At 38.7% G+C, this 22,563-nt stretch overlaps 1 protein-coding gene across 4 annotated transcripts in view; it reads right to left on the bottom strand.

The window, feature by feature from the left end:
• Positions 1-22,563, bottom strand: part of ENPP2 (ectonucleotide pyrophosphatase/phosphodiesterase 2) — a 72,726-nt gene that overhangs the window by 21,294 nt on the left and 28,869 nt on the right. For all 4 annotated transcript variants that reach the window (XM_074850092.1, XM_074850258.1, XM_074850326.1 and 1 more), the window contains exons 8-12: positions 21,348-21,467; positions 12,277-12,332; positions 10,005-10,070; positions 9,224-9,296; positions 659-770 (exon numbers count right to left, since the gene is read on the bottom strand). In XM_074850092.1, coding sequence (XP_074706193.1) covers positions 659-770; positions 9,224-9,296; positions 10,005-10,070; positions 12,277-12,332; positions 21,348-21,467 — 427 coding nt within the window. The remainder of the gene's footprint in view (positions 1-658; positions 771-9,223; positions 9,297-10,004; positions 10,071-12,276; positions 12,333-21,347; positions 21,468-22,563) is intronic.

The raw sequence follows: 22,563 nt of genomic DNA, 5'->3' as shown, positions 1-22,563 counted from the left end.
TTTGCATGACTCTCCATCTGACCCTGAAATATCTATTTATCATTTTCCTCCTTCCTCCACTATTTTGATGACATTTTCCATCCAAGCTGGACACAGTCCCTTACAGATATTCCAGTCTTTCTCCTGGTAGGATAATTTGACCCAGTAATTGTCATGGAAATGTCTCCCTCTAAAGTCCTACTCCTCTCCTCATGAAAAATAGAACAGTGTTACTAAAGTATTTCACAGAATCACAGAATCATCCAGGTTGGAAAAGACCTTGAAGATCATCTAGTCCAACCATTAACTTAACACTGACCATTCTCAACTACACCATATCCCTAAGCGCTATGTCAACCCAAATAAATCCTTCCATAAAACCTGTCAAAAAGATTACACTAGGCACACAATAGCCTTCCAATACATGCAAGGAGAGCTGCACTTAGATGTGGTTGAAAAACTCTAAGTGGAGATGTAAACACCCAGATCACTGTTATGAAGAAGTGTTCTCCAATGATAATTAATAGATAAGCTTAGTGGTCAGCCCACACTGACTGGTTTTGAGATTTGAACTACTAGGAAAAAATCAGCACAAAAATATCTGAAATGGAACTTTCATTTAAGCCAGCTACATTGCTCAAGCATTTATATGCTGATAAAAAAATACTGTTTATTTTACCATGATCACCAACAAATATGACATTGACACATCGATGTAGTTTCAACTGTTTCAGTCCATCCATTAGTTGTCCTACTGTCTTGTCAATCTCTCTCAGGGGATTCACCATCATCTGTATAAATATGCAGAAAGGAAAAAAATTAATTCTCTCATTGCAATGTTCCCTGTTCTTCTACAAATGGAGGTCCTTTGGCAACACTCTGATAGGATAACCATCCAGGTCAAGAGGCAAAGCCTTGGCTGAGCTGTTACACCTACAATTATCATACCATTTCCTTTCCTATATCCACACTGTGATTTCGTCATGAGAAAGCCCTGCTGAGATGCTGACACAAGACAGAAAAAGATCTTTATGGCTGATCCTAGGCCTCCCATGGACACATGTACATTTGATAAAACAAAGTATAGATATTAGAAAAATGCATGTGACTTTGGGGTTCAGTTATTTCTTATAGATAAATAGCAGTATTTCTAAAAGGCTATTTTATGTGAACAGTTTAGGCCAAACATGAACATGAAATGAAACTTTGGACTTGGGATTCATATGCCAAATTGCTTAATGAAATTCACTTCAAAGGACATCTGATACTAGGATGACAATATGCAAGTCACTTGAGCAGCACATGAGGCTCGGAGGAAGCGTTCTTCAGCTTCAAAGCCAAAAGTTTCCAACATCTCAAGCGACAGTTTTGGCAAAATTGTCAGCAGGCCCCAGAAGACATGGATACAGTACTGTGATTTCTTCATTTAAGTATCCTTTTCATTAAGAAACAAAACAGAAAACACCAAGACATGTTCACAGGATTGTGTTTTCAACTACAAGAAAATGAAACATTTTTTACTAGATGGCACAGAGAAGGGATATGTTTTAAAGTAAGATTTTAGGTAGAGGACTCAGATTTTGTTTTGGTTTTGAGAAGAAAACATTTCTTGTCACTACATGCCAACTTTCTCCTCGCCTGTCTGTTTGATTTGGCTGGTCCAAGTATCCACAACAAAACATCCTCCCAGTGACAAACAGAATGCTAACAAATTCTGGATGAGAAAAAACTAGATTTTGGCAGAATTTTCTGAGGAAAAAAAATAAACACCACATTAGCGTGACCCAGAAAGATACGGTTCAGAAATTCTCCCTCTGCCTGAGTCATTAAGGGATGGATGTTAAACAAGTCTGATAGGTAATGAGACAGGAAATGTCATCTCTCATGTGGCACTGTAAATACAAGGAGAAGTGGCTCATGAGAGATGGAATCACAGAGGGGAACAGGAGGAACAGTTTCTTCAACATATGGAAGCAGTTCAGGCAAAGGGTGAAATTTTGAAATATTTTAATTCAGGAAAAGCTAAGTAGTCAGTTTAGTTAGAACTCAGAAATATTTCTAAGTTTAGAAAAAAGAAAATTGTCTCTTTCAGTATTCTTCCACTCTCAAATACAAAGAATTTCTTCAATGAATGGGAATTCCATTTTTATGTAACTCTATTTGTATAACATCAATCATATAAGGAAATACAACTTTTACTCAGAATCCAAAGCTTATTCAAGGAAGCTGGAAATCTAGATGGATCTCCCTTTAATGTTTACTTTTGTCAGCAGGCTTGAGGCTTCTTTTAAAAATACTAATAAAAAAAAAAAATTAGAGCAACAGTACTTCCAGAGATTTCAAGGATTTCAGGTGATGGTAATTTTGTTTAGCTACCTTCATCACCAATGTACTCTGTAGACCTGCAGAGACATTTCTGAAACTGTAAGAAAGTCAATGTAAATGAAAAATCATCTTTTTAAAAGACACAAAAAACTCACACAGTAAACCACAGAAAAAACACCTTCAACTTTGCAGTTTTCACTACTTGACTGTGTTCAAAGTAGCTCTTAAAAAGGCCCTCACCAATATTTCTTCATCTCATTGCATTCTGTCTCTAATTTTTAAATTCAGCTATCTTTTTTTATTCTATATAACGCTCAAGCTCTTCCGCAAATGCTCTTTGCAGACTAATGCTGGCTGTAGGCGACATATTCAGGCAAGGATTTTGTGTGGACATGCTGCTCTTACAGCTCATGTTCTTTCCCAGATGCAACCTTCAAAGTGTTATTGGTAAACAAATAAAACTCTTGCATATACCTTTCTTCACCTAATATGTTGATATCAAGACTGAAAGGCTGTACAGAAACATTTTATTTTCAAGATACATGAATCTCTAAGATGGTGCTACAATGAAAAGTTGGTACTACTGTGAAAGCATTGGGTATGGGATCGGAGATATACAGGTCACAGTTGGATTCTCTCCTGAGTTTTCTCTTAGAATAAGCTTGATTAGAAGGAAGAATTTCATTTTATCCTTTTTTATAATTTAACTTTTAAATTGGTAGGATCCAGCCTGTACTATATTCCATTGCTCTCAAACAGCACCAAAATATTAACTTGCAGACATGATGTGAACTATTGTGTAATATTATAATGGTTATTTTCTGAATAATAGTGATAAATTTTTGTGGTTGACTTATCAGGAAGAGTTCTTTAGGGATAAATTTGGCTGACCTTTTCATCCAGAAAAAGAAAGGAAAAAGTCCCATATGCACACATCAGTAGGAATGTTAGAAGCTATCTACTATATTTTATGCCAGAAGGGTATAACTTGGAATGGCAAATTAATGAGTAATAGCAACATCCTCCATAGCAGTAGTCAGTTCTCCTCTCAGGTAAATCTATGTTAAAAGTTCTCTGGAAAATTCCTGTTTTCTTATACCTGATAATTTTTTGCATGTCCCTGTCTGCCATGCCTTTACACTTAAAGAAACAGTCTCAAATTAAGTTGAATCATGCAACAAGTCAGAAAACACCCCCACAAAAAAGCTACTGAGAAGTGTTTATAGCCTCATGGAGTATACAGTGGAGTGTCAATGCTTTTGTTTAAAGCCTAAAGGAGAAATATTTAAGTTGTTTATTTGAAGAGTTTTTGAATTATCCAGCTAAATTTCTGAAACTCAAATTATACTGAAGTGGTCTATAACCCCTCCCAGTGTGTGTGTTAGTGCCAGGTGGAAAAAGACAGTACACTAAGGAATACTCTTTTCCTCAACTTGCACCTTTTCCTAATAAAGCAATTTCTATTTGACCTTTTTCTTGTGAAAACAGACTTATGCACCACTTCTACTGCAAATACAGGATTCAGAAATCATGTAATCAAGAATCCCCTAACCTCCAAAGTCTCAAACTGGCTTTAAAATATATATTTTAAAAACAACTTTTTAACATTCTTTCCCTTTTAGATTTTATGAGTCACATTTTCAGGACTTTTCCACAACCACAATGACTAGACACAGTCAAATAATCACCAGGCTCCCATGAGCTAGGGAGTTAAGGAGGCTACAACATATTGCAGATTTTGTAATAGCTCAGAAGGGTTAGCAACACTGGTAGCGTCTTCCCAGGGATTTATCTGACATTGCCTCCAGCTGATGCCTGGATTTAAAAATATAGAGATTATAAAGATGGCTTTCCCTAATGCAAACAGAGTTTGAAACAAGAAAAACATAGGTCCCAGAAGATTTGGTCTGGTTTGGCTGCTTTCCTTTGGGTCCTTCGGTACATTTAGAGAAGTTTTGTCTGCAAAATCCCAACCTGAAGCATGGAGTGAACTCCCAAATTGAAAAAAAAATAAAGCTAGAGTAGTGCCTAAAAAGTGGCACTTCCGTCATAAAATTTTGGAACATATGTAAACTTACTTTCTTCCGACGAGCTTCCGCAGCATATTGATCCACTCTACGTACTTTTCTTCTTCTTTTCTTTGGAGCTGCAACTGGTCTTTCCTGTCTCCTCTTAGGAGGAAGCTTTCTCTTAGGTCTCTTAGGCGGAGTAAGAGGGGAGCCATAACTACTCTCCTGTACTGGCAGGGAGAGATGTCTGGACTCAGAAAAAAAGCCTGTCTCAACTCACATCAGATAGTAAAGCTACCTGTACCAGATAACCCTGAAGCATAAATGCTATGGTCATTTCAAAAATTTAGGCTTTTGGACAATTTAGGATCTGTCTCTTTTTAAGGAGGAATCCACCAAATTGTACTGAAAGCAAAACAGCAGTTACGAGAGCAGACAGCATAAAAGCAAATTAAATTGGTGTTTCAGAAGATAGGTGGGGCTTCTGGTTTCGAAAATATATAGTTATATGGAGGGCTTTATTGATCAGATATTAAGCCATTAATATAAAAATTTAAGTAAACAATTTCAGTTTAAATAAAATTCATTGCATACAATTTAATGAGTGTCTGGGGTAGAGTGCTGGTGGAAACGTAATATTTCACTTGGATGACGGTTCAGGTATGAGTACTAGAGCCTGTCCAGTCCAAATGGCTTTCTGCAAGGTTTCCCACACCGACTTTTTGGCTGAATCGGTGATACCAGGTACTCTCATCAGAAGCATTAGCAGGTGCCACCATTGTGTGCCAGGACATACACCCCACTGAAATCACCAGAACTCCACTAGCCACTATCTGGGGGCTGCAGGTCTGCAGGACAAAACTACAACGGTGAGACTCAGTTAGCACAGAGACTGTATCCTTCAAATCAGCTAGGCACGGCATATTGGTGGCAGAGCATCAGAAAGCTGCACTGCTACCTGCCTTATTACCAGCTTTATGGGCAATTTGAGAATTTAATTTCCTAGCACTTTCAGTGTGGCATCTTATTGGGTAATGTTATTAGTCATAAATGCACAAATACCTGAGATAGACTTATAAAAGGGAAAAAAATGTTAAGACATAAGTGGAAAAAACTACTATCCCATTAATCAGCTTGTTCATAATTTTAAACTGTACAGCTCTCATTGACTTTAACACAAGTTGCAGGCTCTTGGCACTGCTTGGGATTGCGTGTGAACTGCTGATAGATGATGCCTACCGGGAGATAGTAACTACAATATGCTGCATATAACAGAGAACGCTGAGTGGGCTTGAGAAGAGTTGGAGATTTATGATGATACTTAACTTCTGTGTACTTAGGCAGCTTCTCACAGTTGTTCAGTTACAGAGCTATGTAAACAGGGAAGGGAAGGAAGGGGATGTTACCATCTGCCATGCTGTTTCATTGCTTCCAAGGCAAGCAGCTGGAAAGGAGATTCTAGTCCAGTCTCATTCGTCTCTCTCCAGAAAGGCATTTTAATAAAGCAGCACCAGAGTTTTCTGTTTTTAAAACGCTTCAAGCTTTGTGCAGTCCTGATGAGAGGAGCGGCAGGGAAAGGAAGGATTCTCGTTTTACCGTCTCTGAATCGGCTCAGACAGAGCTCCACAATGCCAGAAACACGCGCGCACAGGAGACCCAGGTCTGAACACTGAAAATGGCCGTCTCAAGACAGCATGTTAGAGGAGCAACAGGAATGGCTTAGCAGTGCCAGATTTCAATGTGTTTTAGAGCTCTTATGTAGTATATTTCTAGAATATTTTATTTTTTAAAAAAGTTAGCTAGGGAGGAAAAAAAAAAAAAGCCAAGTTCTTATTAACCAGCCAAATCTTAGTCTTGCTTGAGAAGAGTCAGAACAGAGTTATGGAGGAGGGAAATGAATCCCTCCCCACTTACAGAAGGGAACTGTAACATCATAAGGGTAACTAGCCAGCCAAAGCTCTGCTTCTTGACCCGGACGGACCAACCTACCAGAGTTCAACTGCAAAAGCACAGAGGGAAAGAAAAAAAAAAAGCAGAAGTAAATCAAGAGCAAGCATATTTGATAACTCCCATAACTATTCCTGGAGATGTAATAGAACCCACTGAAATACTTAAGAAGTTTATTCACGTCCCACAAAAAAAACCCAAACCCAAAGCCAAAAAAAGCCCCCAAAACCTAGACAACCAACATATTTAAACTGAAATTCATAATGTTAGAGGACATGCAAAGTTACACTAGTGGACACTGGCCATAATCTGTATTCCATTTATATCAACAACACTAGAAAATCATCAATAAATTTTAAGTGCTACAATGTCCCTTTATTTCTAGTGTCACTCTGCACATAGGCTATTGTGCATGTCCTGTGAAGCCCTAAGTGCCATCTGCTGAAGTTTGGAAGCTGAATACTATCAGTAATGGATGCCATTAGACCTTTAAGATTATACATTTAAAATACATTGAGAACATTATTTGACAGAATAGCCTGTAGTAAACATTCACTTTACTCCAATGGACATTTGTAAGATTTGGAGGTTTTCAAGGTATAAAACTATTCCTCAAGCTACTAATGCAGCATAAAATCTTCACTCGTCAAAAGAAGAAATAAGAAGCCCATCTTAAATATAACACAGAATTGTTAAGAGTTTGTTTTCAAACATTATTGTTTGGCTGATCTGCCTTTGCATGAAGAAAAATGAAGCGGTCAGTACTACTCCAAATGTCTAACTGGTGCCAGCTGTATAGATGTAAAGAATGATTTCACAGGGAGGTTGTGCTCGCTGTATCAAGGAAGCAGCTGGAAGGGATCCCTTTGAGGACTTTCTTCCCAGCTGATTTATGTCAATTTCATAGCTCCTAAAAATTGTATTGAAAACAGTATCAAGAGAAACAATATATTCCCTAGTTTTTCTGTCCTGAAACCAGGCCCCTAGCACATCTCAGCATCTGTATTCATTCCCATTCATTTCCATTCACAAAGTTATGTCCACTGTTTGAACTACAAACCCATACATGCTCATTTGCTATCTCGTCTGTTCTCAATTTGCTAAAAATCAACTTCATGCTGTTCTTGTGTTTAACACAAATGGCATAAATCAATTTATTTGTAAAACTTTCATAAGCTATTAATTCACACTTATTAAGAGCCTGAGATTTGCCTTGCAATTAGAGGTCAACTTCAGATAACCATCCAGAAGAACCCCCAAACAATAAGAGCCTTTGGGGGCTTTTTGCTTTTGTAATGACTTTTCCTATGATGACACAGTTACACTTCACTTTTTTGACACTTAAAATTAACCTGAAACTAGATTACCACATTGGATGCTAAACTGGTTTGTTCAAGACTACAATTTAAAGAACAAGTTCAATGTCATCATCTTCATATTCTCCTTTAAGTCCATGGAAAGAGTCCCACAACTCTGTTGAGAAGTGGTTGTCTACAGATAAATAAAATTAGATTTGTCAGTCATAAGTTACACATAATATTTGTAACACTTCAGTAAGAGGAACTATAAAGCATCATTCAGTACATCCTCCAATCAGAGAGCTCTCATTACACTCTTGACCAAGTCAGACACCTCTCCTGTTCTGAGCCAAATGACAAAATGGAGACATATCAATGCCTGTTAATTTAGCAAGCATGTTGGCAGATTTAAACCACCACTTATCCAGAAAAAGGACTACTTCTTCCTATTCAGTATCATGTGTCAGTGCTGGTTTGAAATAATTCCTCACACCTGCCACTTTGGGACCATGGCTCAAACTGCTCCAACAGGGATGCTACCCACAGCAAGTTCATAACCACTGCAAACATATTTAAACAGCCCAAAAAACTCAAGCATATTAAAAAAGATTAATGCTGGTTCTCTTTGCTCTCTTCTTCAGTAGAGGACAGCTATCAGATGTATACCAGACAAGTAAGAAACTACTGCTTGGTACCTGGCTGCTTGGGGAGATTTGTATTACCTTCCAAAGGGTATGTGATACACTCTTAGTTTTTGAAGATTTGCAAACATTTGTTTACCCTTTAAGAAGCATGTTTAAAAACTTTTAAAGTCTTGTGATGGCAATCTGCAGGCATACATTTGCACTGAAACTAGGGGACTTTTGCCAGATGTCAGAGATCATTGGAGATACCAGATCCCAGTGACTCAAAGTAGTAGGATATTCAGGTGCAGAATTTACTTACCCTCCCCACAAATTGCAGAAAAGTGCATAGTCTTTGAGTTCTTGTCACCTGGACAGTGTTGGCAGGGAAGCAGTACTCATCAGTCCCAGCCAGCTACCCAAAGCTCAAACAAGGGGTTAAACTACTGTAGTGTTTTGCACATAATTTTTCATTAAAATACCTTACGGTGCTTCAAAACTTTTTCCAAACTCAGCAGTACAGCCCTGAGGGAACAGTGCTGGCAAAGCTTTCTGGACCCCTGTAAGACCTATATGAAACTGGAAATAGCAGCTTTTTACAGTTCACGACAGACTGAAATTATTACTTTGGCTACTGCAGGCTGTCAGCTTTAAAGAAAGCTTTTTCTTCTCCACATTTTTCCTCAATATTTTCTGCATTATATTTTTATTACTTTTAAGAAGGATAAATTGTTAGAGGGAAGTTAAATTATACTGTTGCACCCAAATATACTCCCGTCTTTGCCAAATAAATCTTTCCATTTGTGTTATCATATCACACAGAGAAATAGCCTTCTGAAAGGCACGGGCAGCTCCTTCTCTCAGAAGTGTATCTCGCAAGATAAATCCTTTAGACAATAACTTTGCTTTCTCTGGCAGAGGGGAAGCACAGCAAAAACAGGTGAAAAAAAAGTTGCTAAAATGTTACTCCTGCACAGTGGCAATTATTCCAAAAATGTACTTGAGACACATGCTTTTTCTGCAGAAGAAAATCTGTACTAACCTCTGAGTTGAAAGGACCATATCTGTGGCCAGCAGCATCTGGTTGCTCAGAGTAGAAAGCATAAACATAAGGCCTGAAAGAAAGAAAGGTCTTGTTCTGGATAGCTTTCCTTCGACAACAACAAAAAAACCCGGATCTGTTAGGTCAGGTCAAATCAAGTCAACCTTCCAATGAGAGTTGGCTTTATGGAAAAAGAACTGTTTCTCAGTCATATGTTTCCATGGTATGATTAAGCAATTAGTTGTTCTACAGTTTTATTAAATCCAAGAACACATGCGGGGAGGCACATGGGGTACCATCTGAGGACACGCGCTCTTTCTAAGTCTTGTAGGAGACATCACAACAGCAGCTCGCCTGAGCTTTGCAGCCAGCAGCATGTGGGGACTTGTGTACTAAAAAAAAATATCAATAATTAAAAACTTAACATTTTCCCAGTCCTCAGGGTTCAGTTCTGCAACTGCCATTGCCTGAAAGGTTGTTAAACCATATTAAACTCAGTAGGATAAGAACAATCCAAGTTAATCCATGTAACTAAACGCTTCTTGATAAGAAATAAATTCATACCATACATTTATTGAGAAGATTCAAAATGCTGATGGTTAAAAGCAGAGATTAAAAAAACCTACCTAAACACAAACCCCAAATAAATCCTTAAGTCAGTGATAGTGAGTAACAGACAAAAACTATTTTTAGAATTAAATTTCCCCTTGCTCTTCCAGCTACTTTTAAGGAGAAGACAAGCTAGCAGTTATCCAACAGCAGATGACAATAAGTGAATTACCTTTCATTGTCTGGAAGGGTTAGCCACTGCAGTATTGTTAATATTCTGCGCTCATGGGGGATGACACTGGACCACAAAATACAAAAATATACCTTATTATCATAGAATACAAAAAGTATCAACAAAGCCTTGCAATGAACTGATCCTAACACAACTAAAATTAATCATAATAACTTAAATTGATTTTAGTATGCTGTATCTTCTTTCTTGCTTGATACTGATACTTATTTTGCAAAGACAATCACTTCACATCTCCTGTACGTTCACACACCCCAAAAGAAAGATGATTAAAAGTTCGTAACTGAAGTCAGAACTCAAGGCAGTAAATCTAACTGTTCTAAACAGGAGTGAATAAAGATCCATTCTGGTAGCTTAACCCAGATGAACCTTTATTATGCACAGTGGTGCTGCCATTGGATAGCTGGCACAAGTAAAAACCATTAAAATGCTCCCATCAGGACAGGTTTAAACAACATCCTGCTCTGGTAGTCTTGAAGACACTGGAAAAATTCCCATTGACTTAACAGCAACCAAACTGAGAGCTAGGCTGGTGTAAATCAAAACAGAGCCATATGAAACACCAGGCCATCAGCACAGTGATTTGCACAACTTTGACAGCTTCTCACTCTGCAGAACAGACTCATCCTATTTCACTGTTTGTATCCTGAGACTTCTCACTTGGCTGCTGAGGCCAAGTTCATGCTATGAGAATGACTAACCTTATAAACAGCTGTTAAAAGTTCCAAATATCTCATCTTAGAAAAGCTCTGCAGGTCAGTGACCACAAAGTTATTTTAATACAATAGCACAGTCAGTCCAAATTCCATTAGATCAATAGCAGAATCCCAAGGCAGGAATCAAATACAACTGTCTTGGATTCACCATGCTGAATTAAATTCAGCACTCTTTGGAAATGTCTGATAGAGAGATGCCAACAGCCATTTTGAAATAAGTTAGTCTTTAATGCCTTCAAGAACAACAGCGGTCCTCAGTCTCCAACTACACAGAGAACTTCTGGTTGTAAAACTATGAAAATGAGAATTTATGCTCACATTTGCAAACAAGGCAATATCATAAAGCACAATAATAATCTCGAGTATCACCCAGTTTTGAAATTTTTATTCTGTAATTGAAATAATGGATTTTTTTCACATTAAGTAATTTGTGACTAAGATGTTTTTAACACTTCTGTTTTCCTAAAAGAGTTTGCCTGAAAATTCTCCCCAAAATCATTGTGTCTCAAATTAAATAATACAGTTTTAAGGCATATATATTTCATTCATACATGAAGTGGCAGTCTCACTCCCTTACTATTGCCATTCATACAACATATCCTTGGTTACCCTCCATAACATTTTATATCCTCGAGCATGCATTGGCCACAGTGTTCATGGAGACTGTGTAGCTGTAGAGCTTAAGAATCACATTAATTTCTTTGTTTTGTAGAGCACCAGACTGGAGCTCTGTCAGATAACCATCTTGCGAGCCTAAACCTATCATCAGCTTTGTACGTGGTACATTTTATTATTCCCTCCATATGCTATATGATATTTAGAGTAGCAAAGAATATTATTCCTAATGGAATTACGAAAAAATAAGCAAACCCCTTTAGTACTTCAGTCTTGTCAGTTTGCCCATTTTCTTTACTCCTGCAATCCTGCCACTAAAAAGGAGAGACTGATCCACACGAATTCCTCAGAACTCAGACATGATCAAAACTCATTCATTTTCAGTTAGGATAATACGTCTTAGCTGGGACAAGGGAAAATAATCTGGAACCATTAAAAAAAAAAAAGGAATAAACAGCAAAGATCCTCAAGGCTGTCTTTTAGGAAAGGGAAATTGGATATTTTACTCAAAGGTCAGACTGGATTTTGAAATGAATGAGTCAGGCTTTTGAGTCAATTAGGCTGTTGATGTCAGATGACATAAAAGGACAATAAAAGAGTCTTCCACAAACACTCAGAGGACTAGGAAACATTGCTAGCAATACTAAGGAGGCAAACCAACACACCGTGAAATGAAAGAAAGTAAATTTTTACATAGTTGCGGATCTTCAGACAACTGCTAAAAATCAGTGTATGAACTTAAAGCAGCAGACTGTAGCATCAGCTTTAGTTATCAGAAACATTGCACAAATGAAACAAAGGAGGGTTACAGGTACGGTCTCCAAGTTACTGAATGCTTAGAGTAAGGAAAACAACTTAATAAACACTTGCATCCAATTAATTCTGAATTAGTTACAAATCTCCAGAAAACAGAAGGCACTTACACAGACCAGAAGAACGTGCCAGCTTTCACCCCTTGCTTGGCTGCAGTAATCCAAATCTAATGAGGAAAATATAAGAGGATTAGAATGTGTTCAGATCTTTAATGACCCTCTGAAATCAAAAGAAAATGTTTTCAAGACACATTCTTCTACCCTGAGCCTAGAAGTGAAAATTGCAGTTTTCAGTCTGCATCCCTAATTCGAACACATGGAGTGACAAACCTATGCAAATTCTGTAGCAGTGCATCAGCCACTGTGCTGTAGACTTTTACCCCTCAATTTGTGTTGCTTTTAATGCAAAGCATTAAGATTTGAGGCCACGAATTTCTCCAGTATTCCATTTAATTTTCAAAAACCAGCCATTACTCACCTGAACCTTTTAGTGTTCAAGTTTTGGAAGATACTCAGGAAAGAACATGGCTTAACACTAATCAGTGTCTGCACGAATGTCCCTCTTTCCCCTTATTCTACCATCAGTAGTCATCGACAGAAAATGTGTTAAGAAAAGAGTACACAAAAAAGGGCACAGGTAAGTGAGCAGGGGTATAAAGCAAGCAGGGAGGGATACCTTCCTCCATAGATGTTTAAGAACTTTGAGCTCACCTGAAGTAGTGATTGATGGAAATGATGGAAACAATCTTCATGAATTTTTCAATCCTTCAAATCCCATATATTTTTCTGACTATAAATCAGTTTGTAGCGGAAAGTTCCACAATGCAGTCACACACTGCATGAGTATATTTTTATTTTTGTTTGCTTTAAGCCTACCAGTGTCACTGGTGTTAGGGTACTGTTCTCGTACTTTGAAAACAGGTTATTAATCTTTTCTCTTCCCACTTCTATACAACATTCATGATATTCCCCTCTATTTATTCCTTTTGAAGCAAGAGTAACTTTGGTCTGTTTGGTCTTTTTCCAGTGAAAGCCATACCATACCCCTAGTTATCCTCATTACCCTTCCCCCCACCCCCTTCACCCTTTTTCTCTTTTCTATTCTATGAATATCTATACAAGGCAGGGGAATGAGAATGACCAAATGTCAGAAAGGTCCACATTCAAGGAAAGCAAACAATCTGAGTTTTTAGCCCTACAGAACAAAATTTCTATTGCAAGGAACTATCCAAATTATCTCAAAACTCATTTCAAAAGTGGTAAAGGCTTAAAGACCAGCATTATGTATACAACTAGAGTATTTCTTCCTATTATTTATGCATACTGCTATTTGCCCATTTCACAAGCAGTTAAGTCAAAACATAGCTCCTTTACTTAATAATTGCAAAATCTTTGGTTTACTTTAAATCAACTTTTTGAAAATATATTCAAGGCTCCTCTACCTTGCTCGCACAGGCACTTATAAACTGTCATTGTTATTCAGGCATACATTTTTCAAATGTCATGCCTGAATTATTAATGTATCGGTCTAATTGAAATAAATTTGGTACAGACTGATGAAAGATCATATGCACACTGAGGCTATAAGTTAACAGGAATTAAATTTGGATATGGTTATGTTATTTATGGGAAAACTGGACATCTTTGCCTTTCCAGTGCCTGGACACACCCCTTAACTTATCTCTCATCTACTGTTGCAAATCTTACTGGACTCAATCCAGTTAAATTAAAATCACTGTTATAAAAGATAATTTGTTTTCATAGTATTCTAAACTTCTTGTAATGTATCCTCTTTTCCATGGTAACTCTATAGAAATGGTGGTTTGCTAAATAAATTCAGCAAAAGCAGGAGCAGAATGGCCATGGATTTGCAGCCTACCCTTCTGTTTCCAGGTGCTTCTCCTCAAGAGTCTGATTTCAGAGTTGCTTCATATTAATCTAGCTGCCACCAAATGGGAGTCCCCAGGCATCTCCCCTAGCCTCTGTAGTCCCAACCTTCTACCAGCACTGGCGTTTGCATAGTGACAGTGATCACAAGATGTGGCTGCAAAGTAGCTCCCCCCCAAAAATAAAAAAATGGCTTTGACTTTATATTGGAATTTGGTTTTGAATTGTTGAATAACAGGGATATTTTTTTCAAATGCTCACAGGATACTAGCCCTGACAGGATGGGACAGAAGGATGCAGGTGAACAGGAGAGATGAGGAAGTGTGCCTACAAGCCACTGATGATGTCACTGAGCCCATATGCTGCAGTCAGAGGTGTGACTGCAATACAAGGATGCATCCACAAGCTTGTGTCATTGTCAGCACAGAGTATGTTCAGACTGGACCCTCTGTCTAACTAAGGCTGGAGCTACTCCATATTCATTAGTGGTGCATGGGCTTCCCAGGCGAAAAAGGGCCCACACAAACTAATTGCATTTTTCTTTGCATTGCAGATTTATTCCTAGAGTAGAACCCCGTAATAGCAGAGAAAAGAGGTCAAATACAAATTCAGCACGAGGAGTGTCAGCTGCACTGCTGTTATGCTCTTTGGTCTTGCTATACTTGGAAAACCATTGTCCCTACAGAGTTGCAGCAGATTTATTTTTCTTTGAAAGTGTTTGTGTTCCTGCAAAGTTTAAATCATTTTGCAGATATCTTTGGGAAGGTACCAACAAACTTAAGTCCAGGGAATTCAATATTTGGATTTTACCATCTGTTAACTCTAGTTTGACTTTCTAGTGCTTTGGCCTGCGCAGGTCCAAGTGGTCCAGCCTGCCTGGTTCGCCAAATCAGACCAGCCAAGTTCCACCCTCGGCAGCTGAAGCTGTCCTGTGCTGCTCCTGTTAGCACTGCTGAAATCACTCGTGACCCTGTCTATTTTAAGCAACAATTTTAAACATGTGCCAGAAGACACCCTCCTTCTGGCCAAGCAAGTAAAATGGTAGTTATCTTGACAGATTAATAATTAAGCCCTACATACATTGCCAAGGTACGCAGCATGCCTGCAAGAAGGCGGTAGCTATTTTTTATTCCTGTTGAGCATAGAACGTGCTTCATGAATGTCACATGAAAACAGCATGAACACCTGTCAGGAGTAATGGAGGTGGAGATCACTACTAGTTGCATACTCCTAAGTGAGCTGAAAGGGCCCTCCAAAGACACCTGGACTGGCTTCAGACAGGGAAAACCTGCACCACCCCTGCTCCCAAGTATTTCACCTTGGGAATGCAGCCATTTACATTGGCATTAACTGTTTGGATGAGGATGTGCATCTGCTACACTTAAAATAAGCTCAACAGCTAAGACAATGTTCTGTTGAAGTCAAAGACTAGCAAATCAAAAGGCCCATATCTGACCGCAACATCCGAGAAGTGAGTCTGAATGACTCCATCCTGACCTTGCCCCTCTTTTTTTTTGAAGGGGGGAAAAAAAAAAAAAAAAGCCTCTTTGAATTTTCTTATTTTAGTTTTAAGTAAACCAACACTATTCAACATTGTATCTAAAGCTGCTACTCATAACCCATTTGCAGAGACATCTTTCAGCATGCAGAGAAGCAGCAGTCGGGTAAAAGAATTTCTAGCTGCATTGAACAAGCTTTAAATAAATTTTTCATAGTGTTTTAGAGTTGTCACAGTTATTGCTGATGAATCTAGTGGTAGCAATCTCTACCAGAAGTGCCCTTGGTCAGCCAGACCCTTCACTGGCTAGGTAAAATTAGACAACAGACTGGAGCAGCTGATAGGAGCACATGTTTCCATACTACCCTGAGCTATAGGAAAGTAACTCCAGCAGAAAAGCATGTCAAACTGTTACTGCAACCTAATCATCAGTGAAATCTCTCACTGCCTTTGCATTAAATTCATTGTCTTTCAAGGCAGACTGTAAGTCATGCCTCTCTCAGGCTAACATGAGTCTACACTGTCAGTCAATGTAGGATAGAAAAAAAAGTTAGCTGATGCCCTCTCACAACCTTGTCCATCCAGTACAATTGAAATTAAGAAGGGAATAAGGGTTACTGTTCCATTTCCTTTCTGTTGGTTAGTCACAGTCTTAATTAATCCTAGATGTTCCAGTACTCAGCATGTAAATGCAATATGTTATATGCACTCTATGGCTGGTCACATCTGTTCAGGTCACTTACTATAAAGTTTACTGTGTTAGGCGTTGCAAGGTCAGTACCATTTGTGAGCTTATGTAATTTATTTGCCATATGTAAATACGTTGGCTTTAACTGTTAATACATTAGAATTTTATAGTCAGCTGTTTAACTATGCCAAATGTGCACCCCTGGTTTGCATATGGGACAAGCCTTATTGTATTGTAAGTTCTGTAAAGACCATATTTCTGAATTAATTTGCTTAAGCAGAAAGGAGGGGAATAAATATTTTTAAAAAAATATCAAATATTAACCACTCTGTCTTCATACCATGCCACAGGAATTAGAGAATATCTAACTTTTTCAATGCAGAAAGACCTGTTAAATTATGGACGCATGGCTTCAAACCTAGTACCCTTGCAAATGTCCCAAGAGATGATACATGCTTTTCTAGATGTATATGAAACATATCCTGTAAGTTGAATTACTATCAATTTTATAGACTCTGTGTTGAATGACTGCAATTCTTTTCCTTGATTTATGGATAAAAATAGACAAGCTAAGCCACAGTTTAAGTGGCAATGCCATATGGAACGTGGAAGTCTGAAGTTCTCCCTTTTTTTGACTGCTAGACAGGTTTACACACAGATACTACATACAGAGTTATTCAATATAGCTGTTGAATTGTCTTTGAAAACTGCACAGAAAGTGGGGCAGTTCCCTACTTTTAATCTTCCATAAATAAATAAGAGCCCATAACTTTGCAAAGGCTGCACCGTATTTCTTGTATTATGAAAACACTGGCAGCAACACATCTCAGGTCAGGGCTGATGAGAGGGATGGCTCTGAAGTCCAGCCCTTGGGCCAAGTTGCGCAAACATGTTCCCAAGGAAGGAAGGAGATTCATGTCAGGAGCAGAAGAAACACATACACATGCAGCAGAGACTTGGTAATGCATGAATGGGAAATCCCTTCCACATCCAGGCAAAGGTGGGAAAGGGGAAATCACAACATTTCCCAGGTAAACATGTACAAGACTGATGCAAGCATGCAGAATTAATACCAGGGTGACACCAAATGTTACACTCCTGCACCATTTGCAATTTGTCCTGCCAACAAGGCAAAACGTGGAGTAGCCCCTTCCACACTCCTTACTCTTTTACAGGACACAAATGATCTCACAGCCTTGACAACTAAGCATTGTCTTCTTGTCAAGACAGAAGATTTTGGTTCAAGAAGCCTATTAAATAGACAGACTCAGAGAGCCCTGTTGCTTTTTCAAGGCTCAAGCTAAACCAAAACAAATTGCCTTATAAAAAGGCAATTAAAAACATGCCTCCTTCTGCTTCCCCCACCAACCAAAGTGATTGCAAAATGTGTTCAGGGCGAAAAGGTAGATGATAGCTTTCCTCAGAGCCTGGGCTCCTCTGATGTAACTATCCTGTCAATGCTCAGGCTGATGAGGCAAGAAAATGAAAATAAGAAGTTCTTTCTGTAATTGTTAGTCAAAATCAACAAAATTCCAATAAACAGAAAAGCGAAATGGTTTTATCCCAAAGATTAATATAAAATGTGAAATTTAGATAAAATCAGCAATATTCTGTTAAGATGTGTAGCGATGATGTCTAGTATCTACAGGCATACCTTGCAGACTGTAAAGACAACTTCATAACATGTTGTCACTTACCTAGGAATGTCATGGCCCTTTTTAAGGATTATCTCAGCATCTAAAGCTAGGCCCTTTTTGAGGGTTGTATTCTCTTTAAAAGGTTAATAGTGAAAAATAAAACTTCATAAAAGGTTCCCTACACAACCTTCAATACTTTCATACTTAAGATATTTCTGAAGAGAGAGGCATTTTTGGAGCCAAACTCAGATCCAGGCTGGGTAACCTGCTGAAGAAGCCTCTCTGTCCCCATTAACCACAGGCTGGCAGTTTTATACCTGTCATCTTCTGATCTTGGGGAGACCGACAGATTATTTCTAAGGAACATGGAATCTCATTAAAAAAAGCAATATATTGTCTGTAGCATAGACTTAAGCTCACTACATCAAATCAAAGGCATGGAAAACTACTGCTTATCAGAAGCCAAAGGCAGCTGAGGCCTAATTTAGTGTTTAAAGGTACTTAGGACAGAAACAGAGTCTCAGTGTCATGAAAAATGAACAGTAAACTTAGTTTCCCCCTTGGGAGCATGGGCCCTGATGCTCACCATTTCTGTGAGATGCTGCAGCAAAATGAGGAGTGGTTCTGTGGCTGTTTCCTGTCAAACACTTTTGTTTTGAAAACAAGGTGGTTTTAAAGCTTATATAATAAATCAAGTTTGTATACTAAATCAGAAGACTGGATTTCAGGAAGTTCCACAACCAGCTACAGCACCTCAAAGCAATTCCAAACTACCTTCTCCCCCCTTTTCCTAATGCTCTTAAAATTAATTTCTCATAATTCCTGGTATAGAAACATTCAGCTACTCATGTGCCAGTTCCCACTAATGTCCATGGTAACCTGGATGTTTCCCAGCAAGATGCTGAGTATTAGAACAAGTAATTACCAAAAAAAAAAACCCCAAACACACCAAAAGCCACACATTTTAACAAAGCCATATACAATAGGCCAGTTTCCAGGAGCAAGAAAGTATTTCAGAAATTATCAACATTAAATGACATTCTGTTCTAGGCAGTTTTAGCTATAATATGAGGCTGGGGCTCCCAGACACTTTTCCTGCCTTTCTAGGCAGGAAAATAAAAATTCCCAATTCCATACAAACCAAGTACCACTCTGCCATTATTTGAGTACTCCAGTTTGAGACCCAAGAGGTAAAAAGAACCAGATGAATATGTGATATGGCAGACAATATTTCTGTGATATGCAGACCAGATTTCCCTTCCTCCCCCCTTAATTTTATTGTCTTGTCTTTCAATACTGAGCTATTTTTGGCAGTCTATGTCAATGTGATATTTAGAGAAAATTATAAAAAGGAGTTAGAAACAGATTGTATTTAATCCACCTTTTTCTTATAAAAATCTGCAATTCTTTTATCAAATGTGCAATTCTCCCACATGCAGAGAGAGTATCATTTATATCGTAGTTCTGCAAGAGATCTACCACCTCCGTACCCAAAGCATTATGGACACTCTATCAGGTTTGTCAAACTTACAGGTTTCCCTCATATTAAGTGTGTAGGGACTGAATTATAGCCCTTCCTCTATACACGTTTCCAATTTTCCAAAGAAACTTCCAGTTTATTACATTATTTGTATGTTTTTCTTTTTTAGCACTTCTTCAGGTCAGCTGGTTTATTTTATCATCCTTACTTGTGTATGCAACACTTCCCCCCTGTCCTCTAAGGATTTCATCCAGCGTATGGTCAATCCACTGTTGTGTAACTTTCTTGAACTCTTCTCAGCTGACATTTTTCATGACCCTTGTTTACAATCCAGAAAACTTTTATTCTCTGGAGCAGCACAGGTGTTTCTAGTAGATGGGTGCAGGAATTACCAATATTCCCCACTCAACACAGCAGGTGATGAAGTATTTATAGGCTTATATCATACTTTTAAAATATCACAGTTTAAAAATAGAGACATTTGTACAGTCCCCAACAGCTAGTTCCCCACTAACTCCTACCTAATTGGGATTAAGATGAGATGCACTATTAAATTTGGAATGCATAATTAAATTACAGCCGCTTAACAAGTTGTCACAGAGCAGCTGAGCCACAATAGTGTCTATGAGCTTGATGCCTGACTGCAGCAGGCACAGTTTGTTAGCTGTGTGGCTCTGGCTGTAGCTTAGATGGAGGAAGAGGTTACCCGCTGCTGCCCTTTCACTGCTCCTAGTTTTGATCCTGCTTCCTTGCTCACATCTAGGAGGATAATAGCTAGGCAGTTTCCTCACTCTCTCCTCTCTACACAGCCCATGCTGAAAGCTAACCCAGGTCTTAACTGGGCAAGGGAGTGATCACACTCACTGTTATGCTGACAAATTTTACAAGAGCACAAATACCTCATTCTGGCTCAGTTACAGCCAGACACATCTGCCTGTCACACATCTGCCTGCAGCTCTAAATTGTCTTGTCTCACATTTGTTGCAGACTAAAACCACATGCAGACAAACAGCACACACAGTTACTAAGCCTAAAACCATCTGAGTAACTTTCTTTAGTCTCTTGGGATACTTCTGTATTAAGAGATTTGGGGGGATGACACTGATCACTTTAGCAAACAGCAATGACAGATTATGATGTTCCCAAACCCATTCCAATTTCCCCACCTCTATCGCCTCACTCTTGTGGGTCAGGGAGCTTTTAAACTATACTTCCCTAACCGATTAGTGCAATGAAATGTGCATGCACCTTGGCTGCTTGCACGCAAAATTTATTAGTTTAGTTTAAACCCACTTCTGTTGGCAAAGCAAGCCACCACAGCATGCACTAGTAGGGGAAAGTGCAGCAGAAGCAAGGGGACCTTCTTAGCTGTAGTAATGCAGAAAACTTTGAAGGAGGACATTTCCTTGCCCCAGAATGAGGATACAGAACTAGAGAAACCACCAAGTCCAACACTAATCTAAGAGAGAGGACCTAGTTCAACCACAGCTGCTGTGCTCAAGGCAGAAATTAATTCACAAACTTCTACAGTCTCTGCAACAAGTCAGGTAACAGCAATCACTTGTGGACTTAAATAATAATTATGAAGTTTTGCCACGCTATGCTGACAGAACATTAATACTAAAACTGCCACAAGAACATTACTAGGACGAAAACCTGAGAAATCCATAATGAAAAGGAAACATTATGCCACGGTGACGAAAATGTAGTGTTAAACTGCTGCCTAAAGTGAGGTTATTTCCTAGCCACGTCTAATTTATACTTATCAACACAAGCACCTTTCCATAATCAATGGCTTTATTATTCTGAAAAGCAAAAGCCAACTCAAAATGTTACACTAAACTGATAGACACAGGGCCAGCCGGGGGGGAGCTTAGGTACAAATTGTTCACAGATGTATTTTTTTAATTATTATTATTGGCAATGTTCCACAGCACAGGGGGAGGGGAGGAAAGGGAGGAGGGAAAGAGGAGGACGGAATCTGAAACTTACTGGTTGACCTCCCCACCATCTGTGATTGAATTTCTCTCGCCCTCGAAGACTGAAGCTGGCATCAAACACTGGGTCATACATCGAATTGCCAACGATTCCATGTGATTCAGGATAAAGTCCCTTTGTGCAGAAGTAGATTAATTAGTAAAATCCTAATGCACACAAATTCAGTTCTTCATAGCTATCTGCAAATAGCACTAAATTATTTTAAAATGGGTATCTTTGTAACTGCACACCAGAAAAGCCTCTAAGATAAGCACATTTAAAACTGGCTGTGGTGATGAAAGCAGTAGGAGATGATTGAATTGTGCTAAAAAGCATAAAAACTCCTGTTACTTGATACTTTAAAGTATTTTCACACTGGTTAAAAGTTAGTTTGAGGCCATCTAAAGCAAGCAAAAATTTACAAAAAGAAGATTGATTGGAACTGTTAGTTCCTCATCATTAATTCCCTTTCTGGAAACAGTAATTCATTCTCTGGTTGCAAGAGTAACACTTAGCATTTCCATTTTATAAAGTCTTATCTTCACCAGAGCCTCTGTGAGATAAGAGTTATTTCCAAGTAAAAAATGAGGCAAGTCACCCAAAGCCATGGCTTTATATCACAATTTGGCCAGCAGGAAAGGCACTTTAAGAAGTTTCTGTTATTCATTTCTCCATTCCCTCTTTTCTTATTTAACATTTGTGCAGAGGCTGCAGGAAAAGAAGGGGAAAAAAATGCAGCTGCAGGTAGGGAGTCCCTTAGCCCAGCTTTGGGAGCACTGTCACTGTCACATGGGAGCATCTGCATGCCAAGGTAGGGACAGCCTGGCCACCAGCCATGCCACTGGAGTGCAGAAATGATGGTTCATTTTACTGCAGGGCCAATGCAGCATCCAGACACACTCAGCAGCTGTAAATTTAAGTCGGCTGCTAAGTCAGCCCCACTGACTTCAGCTACTCCAATGAAGGAACAACTGCTGGTTGTATTCTGGGTAGGATTTCAGGGGTGGGGTTTTTTTCCCCCCCTAGAAAACTGTGTCCTGTAATTACACAGCAGCACAAATAACTGCAAAAGCAGGCATAAGAAAATACTGGAAAGCTGTAACACAGTGTGTAATGGTGAGATACACTATCGCAGAAGTTCAAAATACTGAAGAAAGAACATAACTGAAGACTGAAAAGGATGGACAGTGAAGCAGTTTTAGTAAAAAAAACCCCTTGCTTCCTACAACCC

Source organism: Strix aluco, chromosome 1 (genome assembly GCF_031877795.1).
Source record: "Strix aluco isolate bStrAlu1 chromosome 1, bStrAlu1.hap1, whole genome shotgun sequence".
NCBI lineage: Eukaryota > Metazoa > Chordata > Aves > Strigiformes > Strigidae > Strix > Strix aluco.
Note: the sequence above shows the minus strand (reverse complement) of the source record. Positions and strands in the feature narration are given on the sequence as shown.